The sequence below is a fragment of the Neoarius graeffei genome, chromosome 9 (genome assembly GCF_027579695.1).
Source record: "Neoarius graeffei isolate fNeoGra1 chromosome 9, fNeoGra1.pri, whole genome shotgun sequence".
Classification (NCBI taxonomy): Eukaryota; Metazoa; Chordata; class Actinopteri; order Siluriformes; family Ariidae; genus Neoarius; species Neoarius graeffei.
In genome coordinates this window covers 45,072,842-45,082,806 of record NC_083577.1, presented here as the reverse complement: position 1 = coordinate 45,082,806, position 9,965 = coordinate 45,072,842, and the positions used below count along the sequence as shown (strand labels likewise).

The 9,965-nt window shown below is 39.9% G+C and overlaps 1 protein-coding gene across 4 annotated transcripts in view; it reads right to left on the bottom strand.

The window, feature by feature from the left end:
- Positions 1–1,226: 1,226 nt before the first annotated feature.
- Positions 1,227–9,965, bottom strand: part of man1a2 (mannosidase, alpha, class 1A, member 2) — a 168,202-nt gene continuing 159,463 nt past the window's right edge. For all 4 annotated transcript variants that reach the window (XM_060929588.1, XM_060929589.1, XM_060929590.1 and 1 more), the window contains 2 exons: positions 3,663–3,778; positions 1,227–3,347 (listed from right to left, as the gene is read on the bottom strand). In XM_060929588.1, the coding sequence (XP_060785571.1) occupies positions 3,221–3,347; positions 3,663–3,778 (243 nt within the window). In that variant the 3' untranslated portion in view covers positions 1,227–3,220. The remainder of the gene's footprint in view (positions 3,348–3,662; positions 3,779–9,965) is intronic.

The following is a 9,965-nucleotide window of genomic DNA, read 5'->3' as shown; positions in this document are numbered from 1 at the left end:
ATAGTGGAGAATGGCATACATGAGGCTAGCAAGTCAATAGTGTGAAGGCAAAAAACTTGCTTAAGGAACTGGTAAATATTTGAAAATATCAGGTCAGTGAGAAAACAGGTCATCAAGCTGGTAGCTGATCACCAGCGAGTGGCCAGGCCAGTCAAACCGAACACTGGTTTTTGAACACAATTTTATTGAACAGTATTTACCCATTTGTGCAGCAATTTATTTATTTACCTGTTCCACCTCCAGAAAGCTTTAACAGGACAATTTTTTGTAATTATAGTACCAGTAGTGTGGGTGTGAGCGTTATTTAGTTGAGCGCATCAGAGCTGTCAGTCACCATCCCACTGTATAATCTATGTCAAATTACGGCAAACAGTACGACAGACAGAGAGGTGTTAAGACTTTGAACTGAAAAGCAATGAAAGACAAAGCGAGACAAACAAACAAAAAAACCCAACAACTATTGGTTGCAACCAACCTTCTGACTGAGAATTTGTTTTCGATCTGATGGTATGAGAGCACTCAATCTACAATCCTGGCTCTGTCAAGCAGAAACTCCCAAATAACTGCTTTTTAATAAATACACACACTGGCCATTTTAACAGGAACACCAGTACCCCAGTTTATTCATGCAGTCAAGTAATGAGAATCATCTGGCAGCAGTTCAGCGTACATCATCTTCAGTTAATGTTCAGAACAAACATCAGAATGGGGAAAACTGATCAGAGGCACGGTTTTGGTAGTCTGGCTAACGCAACTTCAAAGCTCTGCGAGTTCGCAACAGCCCCCCGTGTTGCGTCACACTTAGGATGGGCAGGCCCAGGCTACGGTTTTGGTGCGAGAAGGGTTGGTTTAAGTAGCTCAGAAACTGCTCATCACCTAGGATTTGACATACAATAAAGTCTACACAGAACAGTGTGGAAAAAAATCCATCCACCTCAAGGTTTGCATGTTGTACATTCGGAGATGCTTTTCTGCTCAAGACAGTTGTAAAGAGTGGTTATTCGAGGTACTGTATGATTTTACATACGGTGCTGCTGCCACACAATTAGCCGAATGAATAATTACATGAATAAGCAGGGGTACAAGCTTTTCTTATTAAAGTGACCAGTGGATGCATGACAGAATATGTAAGAAGCAAAACGAGTTAAGGCCAAGCCCCAATGGGAGACATAACTTAGTATGAAGAATAGCAAAAAGGAAAAAAAATACAGCTTGATGTTATTCCCTTCACTTTATGTAACATCTTTATTGAATCTGTCACATTTTAAAGATATTTACAGTACTTTCATTTCAGTAAAAATACAGAATACAGAACACAGCTCTCAAAATCCACCTAGTGGTCATGTTAGCCTGGGCTTCTCCCACAACAAAAACTGATGACAGTAATGGGATATTAGGAAGGAAGAACAGATGGGAAAAGAGCTCAAAGCATCCGGAGCATGAGCACGCTGTGGCTACTGCCACCTGGAGGAGGGGTAAAGCAATGGCGACTACACTGGTTAAAGGAGGAGTGGAGAGCTGGGGAAGGGATACCTCTATTTTTGCACGCGAGATAAAATAGTTCCTACCTGCCAGTACCATTTGTGATGTGATGTGCATTATAAACACTACATATTGTTTTCCAGTGGACAAATCTGAGAGGAACTACCTTGTTTAAAAAAAAAAAAAGTTTTCCTGAACTTATGTGAAGAAGTACAGCACTGGTGTCCCCCTTCCTGTCTCTTCAGACTTGAACCTCTTGCTGAAGCCTCTCTAAATATGGCAGCTGCAGCCTCTTGTCAGTTCAGTGACAGACAGAGCAGCATGCAGTGGTGGGGGAACACATCCACATATTAAAAAGACTCAGGATCTACTGAATGGGAAATTAAAAAAAAAAAAATTAAATTGATCCAAAGCCCATACAACTCCTGCACTTTAGTCCAAGAATGGTGCAAAACCAGTACAAAAAGTGGCTTTATCATGGACATGTTAGCATAATCTCTGTATACATTTATAGAAAACATGACTGGACTTATCAAAAGTTATTCACTGTAGGATATTAAAAATGAATCATCCTCTCCGCCTTGACTAATGTTTAGTGGTGGAATTCATCTGTTGGAAAAAATAAGAACCATTATCAGGGAAAGACATGCAGTCTTTCTTTTACTTTATGAAAACGTGAATATGAGAGGCCATAAATCCAACATTAATTCAGTCAGTCTGAGTACAGAGCAGTGTGGATGAGAGCCAGAACACACAACCCTTTATTTCAGACTGACTGAGTGGTTGAAAGGAAACAGGGTATACTCACATGCTCACTGCAACAGAAACTGATTGAATGTTTTTCTCTGTCTTTTTTTTTTTTTTGGAAAAGGGTTTTGGAATAAACTTCTGTGCCATGTGCAAAGTTATCTATTAGAGCTACAAATTAACATGAAACTTTAGCCATTTCACCCACTAATGATGGCAAACCAAGAAAATGCTTAACTTAAAATCTGGACCAGAATTTGACTGAAGTGTGCTGGAGGCTGATAGCAGACTAACACAAGAATGTGCACACACTCACGCGGATACTGTATTAGTACAAGAGAAGCCACAGAGATCCCAGGGTGCCTCGGGCCTGTATTCTCTCAAAGAGAGAGAGAGAGAGAGAGAGAGAGAGAGAGAGAGAGAGAGAGAGTGTGTGGGAGAGATTTCAGAGGTCATATCATCCAGCTGCTGTCTCCCACAGCTCCAGGTCTGGGTCAGAGTTCAGCATGAGGGAGTCAATGAAGAACCGTTTGTCCTGCTGCTGCGATTAAGCAATGAAAGCTATTAAAAAAAAAAACAACCAAACAAAAAAAGCCATGTAAAGTCTTCCTTCTTCACCGAGAAAATACATATTTCCTGTGTGTGTTTGTTCACTGTAACACATGACTGCTGCTGATTCGTTTGCTGAGCTGTGGTGTTCTAACAGTTTCCACCAATGTCAGAGCCATGCAGCCAATGAATGAGTCACATAAGCTGTCTGTGCCTGATCGGCAGGTTATCAGAGATAGTGAAAAAAAAAAAATACAAGGAGACATATAGATGAGTAGACAGAGTCCAAGTTTGTGTCCTGGTCCCCTCTGCTTGGCAGTAAAAACCCAGAGTCCAGGTGGCACAGTGGTTGAGCAGAAGAGACCCTCAACGCAGTAACTCCTGAACCTGGTACCTGCAGTCTTTCAGAAAAGGAGGCGGCGAGTGCCCACACTCGCTGAGGCTATGCCAGGCTGCCAGGCAAGGTGATGTTGCCCAGATGCAGTACCGGTAGCGGATGAGCTTCTGTGTTGAAAACCCAGTTCTCCAAAGGTAGCAGGTCATCACTGGAGAACAGCAGATATAGATACCTAAAGCACAAAGACAGACAGTCTCAATACAGAAACCACTTCTGTGACTTTTGTCAGTGAACCTAATGCATTACCTGCGATTCAGCTTATAAGCATTGCTCGAGCTAGTTCTGGTAGACCTACTTTTCACGTACTAACTGCAGTGATGCAACTTCTTCACCAGGTGGCATTAATGTTCAGTAAGGTTGAGTGCTGAGTCAAGTTTATAGGAGTTGTGCGTTTGGAAATTAAATTTTTTTTTAAAATTCAGTGTAATAACGTCCTCAAAAGATCAACATTTACCTATAATTAAATATAAGAAAGAGAAATACGTACTTCAGAGTCTCTGCCAAGAAGAAGCTCTGCTGGACATCATCATAGGTGGGGTTGGAGGAGTAGACGTCTTTAACCCCAGAGAAACCCCCGCTGACTCTGCAATACTTATCTATAGCCTGCGGAAAACAGTGAAATATACACTTTCAAAATTGGAACACACAGGCTGGCTGATGTATTCAGATTCAAGCATACAATCTAGTACACTGAAAGCAGGACAGGAGATTTAGTGTACATCAGAAAAATTATTTCACGACTTTTTTTGCGTGTACATGGTCGCTCATACCAAACTCTCAGCCATTTTAACTGGCAGCCTCTATCAGTTCCATAGTCCTGTCTCAAAAGGCCTAAACTTGCCTGTTCCAACATCCCTACAGTCCCAACATAAGCAATCTGTGCCATGAAAGCTCAACATGCTGCTTTTGTTTAAATGAAACAACATACGGTACAGCTGCTCGCTCATACTCATTTCACAGGGCATTGGACTGCATCTGGGTCCTGCTCACTTCCACCTAATCCATTTGGCAATATACATACCAGTTAAAACATCCAAATGATATACACACAGTACCAGCCAAAAGTTTGGATTCACCAAATTCAATGGTTTTTCTTAATTTTTCTTAATTAAAAGACACTCCATGTCTGAAAGTAATGATGGATATTTTTCTTTATTTAGTTGAGCGGTTCTTGACATATGGATTACTACAGTTGTGAAATAGGACTATTTACTGTATTTTTATTATTTACTGTTTGATCTCAAAACATTAAGGTGGCAAGAAATTGCACTAATTAACTTTTGACGAGGCATACCTGGACATTGAGTAACATATTAATCAAATATACCATGCACTGAGAGGCTCCGGTTGAAGTTACGGATTCTCTGAGGTGATTGGCAAAGAAAATAGTACTGTGCCAGTTACTAAAGAGAATCCATAATTACCGGTGCCTCTCAGTGCATCGTATATTTAATTATCCCTCATCAAAAAATTCCAAACCAAGTGTTCAGATTAAATCTTGGCATAAACTCATTGAAGGCAGCCATGTTTGTTGTTTATATGTCAGTGCGACCTTTGACCTGCGCATGTGCAACGTACCATGCTATCGTCTGCCTCGCTAGGCATGGATCATGATACATAGATCTACACATAGAAATGCTCGCAGAGCCACAGCTGTGACTTGAGGCTTGAAATTGTGACGTCAATTCATGGTACATCCAGGATATTCCATGACTGACTCGCACCATATCCAATTTTTTTTTTTGTCGTCATGAGATACACTGCTTAATCAATGGTGGAACTGTTTTATGGTCACGTGAGCCATCCTTGGCCAATCCCTGCACGGGAATTTTTTGATGAGGGATATAATTTCCAGTATCTTCACTTGTGAGGATATCAATTAATTGTTTTGAAAAATTTGGGTACTTTTTGTTTCTGAATGTATCTATATAATAAAAAGAAAAAAAAAATCACACGCTGGCTTGAAGATATGAAGTTTATCTTCTTGTGTTGAAAAAAACTTATATTTTTCATACAACATACATTGCGGACGTGAGTGACGTTTCCCAATATTTCGCTCCGGTGACATCACTCCCAGTGTTTTCCTGCTGACTACATGCAGGTTGTCAAAATGGCAAACCTGTTCAAAATTTACATTCTTTGGATTAACTTGTGTATTTTTTTTGTTTGTGTGGATGTGTCTATATAGTAAAAAGAATATTACATGGTGGCATGAAAAAATGAAGTTTATCTTCTCGTGTTAAATATTTCACCAATTTGTTTCACTCACTCCTAAAATATATTTAGCACTCAAAAATAAACTTCATAGCTTCGTGCCACCATGTAATATCCTTATACAGTGGGTACGGAAAGTATTCAGACCCCTTTAAATTTTTCACTCTTGGTTTCATTGCAGCCATTTGCTAAAATCAAAAAAGTTCATTTTATTTCTCATTAATGTACACTCAGCACCCCATCTTGACAGAAAAAAAAAAAAAAATGTAGAAATTTTTGCAAATTTATTAAAAAAGAAAAACTGAAATACCACATGGTCGTAAGTATTCAGACCCTTTGCTCAGTATTGAGTAGAAGCACCCTTTTGAGCTAGTACAGCCATGAGTCTTCTTGGGAATGATGCAACAAGTTTTTCACACCTGGATTTGGGGATCCTCTGCCATTCTTCCTTGCAGATCCTCTCCAGTTCCATCAGGTTGGATGGTGAACGTTGGTGGACAGCCATTTTCAGGTCTCTTCAGAGATGCTCAATTGGGTTTAGGTCAGGGCTCTGGCTGGGCCAGTCAAGAATGGTCACAGAGTTGTTCCGAAGCCACTCCTTTGTTATTTTAGCTGTGTGCTTACGGTCATCGTCTTGTTGGAAGGTGAACCTTCGGCCCAGTCTGAGGTCCTGAGCACTCTGGAAGAGGTTTTCTTCCAGGATATCTCTGTACTTGGCCGCATTCATCTTCCGTTCAATTGCAACCAGTCTTCCTGTCCCTGCAGCTGAAAAACACCCTCATAGCATGATGCTGCCACCACCATGTTTCACTGTTGGGATTGTATTGGGCAGGTGATGAGCAGTGCCTGGTTTTCTCCACACATACCGCTTAGAATTAACGCCAAAAAGTTCAATCTTCGTCTCATCAGACCAGAGAATCTTATTTCTCATAGTCTGGGAGTCCTTCATGTGTTTTTTGGCAAACTCTATGCAGGCTTTCATATGTCTTGCACTGAGGAGAGGCTTCCGTCGGGCCACTCTGCCATAAAGCCCCGACTGGTGGAGGGCTGCAGTGATAGTTGACTTTGTGGAACTTTCTCCCATCTCCCTACTGCATCTCTGGAGCTCAGCCACAGTGATCTTTGGGTTCTTCTTTACCTCTCTCACCAAGGCTCTTCTCCCACGATTGCTCAGTTTGGCTGGACGGCCAGGTCTAGGAAGAGTTCTGGTCGTCCCAAACTTCTTCCATTTAAGGATTATGGAGGCCACTGTGCTCTTAGGAACCTTGAGTGCTGCAGAAATTCTTTTGTAACCTTGGCCAGATCTGTGCCTTGCCACAATTCTGTCTCTGAGCTCCTTGGGCAGTTCCTTCGACCTCATGATTCTCATTTGCTCTGACATGCACTGTGAGCTGTAAGGTCTTATATAGACAGGTGTGTGCCTTTCCTAATCAAGTCCAATCAGTTTAATTAAACACAGCTGGACTCCAATGAAGGAGTAGAACCATCTCAAGGAGGATCAGAAGAAATGGACAGCATGTGAGTTAAATATGAGTGTCACAGCAAAGGGTCTGAATACTTATGACCATGTGATATTTCAGTTTTTCTTTTTTAATAAATTTGCAAAAATTTCTACATTTGTTTTTTTTTTCCTGTCAAGCTGGGGTGCCGAGTGTACATTAATGAGAAATAAAATGAACTTTTTTGATTTTAGCAAATGGCTGCAATGAAACAAAGAGTGAAAAATTTAAAGGGGTCTGAATACTTTCCGTACCCACTGTATATAACACACACACACACACACACACACACACACTTACTTAGTGGCAGGAAATTTAAAGACCTGAATAAGTAAAATCTAAATGCTGATTACAGGGCTTACTGTTTTCCAAGTATAGATCTATGTACAAATTCCTGAGCTTTTCTAAAAATAACAGTCCATGTTAGTTTATTGAAGGATAAATAGCTTTTTCACAAAGACTAAAAGCAGATTATAAAAATAAATGAACCCCTCCCCCCAAAAAAAATAGTTAGAACTGATTGAAATACAGAAAAAAAAATAAGCTTTATTATATGAGATATGGCATTTATCATATGAGCCCCCCCGGTTGATTTTTTCTTTTCAAATCCATTATTTATACCTTAAATATGACCCAGGACAAAAATGGCTACCAAATCAGCTATTCCTGTATATCTCAGACCATAAAAAGTTCCATCTGTTTGTCTTCTTGATCACCAAGATGATCCCAAGATGGCGAGCTTCTGGCCTTGGTCCTCATAACTCTCATGAAAACATGTTTGGGTTCTGTTATCTCTGAGACACTGTGGCGCTGTGGCTGATATTCTATCAAGTCCAGGCTACAGCAAGGCTTAAAAAATTATACTTAGTTTAAATTCAAGTGGAATAATTCACTAATACAAATTCTCTGTCAATCCTTGGCATAGATCAGACAAATAATCATGCCGGTTCAAAATACTTTAAATCATTTGACATATGAACCAAAAGAGAGGAAATCAGGATCACGTCTCACACACACTAGTTTTCTAATTTACAGTAAATAACATGCAAAATATTGCATCCTTAGGAGTTATTTTAACACACACACACAGCTGGCTGGCTGCAGTATAATGTGTAGCACCACACACCCCATTGTGTTTCAATGACAATTTTTCCCATATCTCACTTTTCTTGTCTAAACTGTCTTTCCATCAAACGTGTGTAATTCAAGCAGTTATTTTTCCCCATGTTGATTATTGCACATTGATCCCCCCAAGTTAGTTCAGTGTTTTCCCCAGAAAAAAAATTAAAGCCCTAAATTCTGGCATAATAATACACAGACAATTGAGCGGCAATGGCGCGAAAGTGAGCACAGAAGGTGCGAAGCGAAACTAGGGGGGGTCCGGGGGCATGCCCCCCGGAACATTTTTGAAAAGAGATGCGGTCAGGTGCATTTTCAGGGTCTCAGAGGTTTTAGATACATGATTATAGGATAGATTTTACCAGTGTTTCAATGATTTCTGACCTAAATAGTATTAATGTATACACATTTGAAATTTCACCTTGCAAGTTACTGTTTTGTTATAGATTACTGAGGCATATGATGGATTGAAAATCTACAGGGATCCCTTAATTATTTATGATCAAGTAGTGTTGTAACAAAAATGTGCATGAAAATATGAACAGTGGTTTGCTCCATCTTATGCAATCCAATGAAGAGAATCGATCATCATCACCTCCTGTTGATCACAAAGGGATCTGAACCTAAGACCTGCCACCTTAAAATAAGTTGCTGTATTACTGTAACTGTAATGATTTAGAATGTTTCTGATGCAATTACCGTAATATATGTATAGCTAAGATACACTGAAAAGAAAAGTAAGGCAACTGCATATTATAAAGTTTAAATTTTGGCACTTTATTAAATGGACTAGGTTAAGATTAAAACATATTTAAAGGAAAAGAAAACTTAAATGTATGAATTAAGTTTGCAGAAAGATTATGCACTTAAACACATTCATGAAGAGAATTTGTTAAGTGTCAAATGTAGCATAATTTCGAATAACAACGATAAGCATATTTGGCAGTGTGAGGTCACTGTGAGCCTTTAACAAAAGAATAATCCGGAGCTTTCTTTTGTTAAATGGATCCCAGGGACATCACGCTGCCAAAAATGCTTATGATTATTTGAAATTATGCTATATTTGACACATTTGGACAACTTCACTTCGTGAGAGTGTTTATAAGTACATAATCTTTCTGCAAACCCAAACTAATGAATTAAGTTTTCTACTCCTTTAAAGCAGATTAATTCTCCTTGGCTTTTGCTTGGCCCAATGTTGGGCAACCCTCTCATCGTCCATCTCGCTGTCATCCATGCTGATGTGGATCAAATTGTCCAGAGTCTTCTCCTAGCTTATTCCTCGCTGGAGTCTTTATTCTCTTTAGGCAGGAGAAGCCTCGTTCACAATCTAAACAGAATAGTCTATCAAATAAATCAGTCGGCTTTGTCCGTCTGGTGGGGGACAACATCGGCAGCCAATAGGATCGCTTATAATGAATCGGAAAACTTCGGGATGTCTGACGTTTTCTTTCAATATTTTTATTGGACAGTTTGAACACACGATCTTGACATAGCCAACAGATTACAGTTTGTTTACATCATACCACGCGGACTTATTACTTTGACAGAGTCAACACAAACATTGGAAGAAAAGACGGCTTGTTTAACACAAATGTCAATCAATATGTAAATGGATCTGTTATTTGCTCTCCTATGTATCTAGTTACTTGTGGGGAGGAAATTTAATGTATCGGTACAAATCTAAGCGTATCGGATTTTAACTAAAGCGGCTAAGTGTATCAGGCCCGATACGCTAAAACGCTTTGGGGAAAACCATGTAGTTTATCATACAAAGGCGTGGATACATTTGGGAACATGGGGACATGAATGACAGCCTTGGCGACATGCTGGAGAAGGGGGTGGGCCTTCCAAAGGAGTAGGTGTAGCTGACTTTGACTTATCTACTATGCAGTCTCTGGCTCCAGATAGCAGCAGAAAGTCCCTACTACACCAACTCTGGCTCCAAATTTCACAAC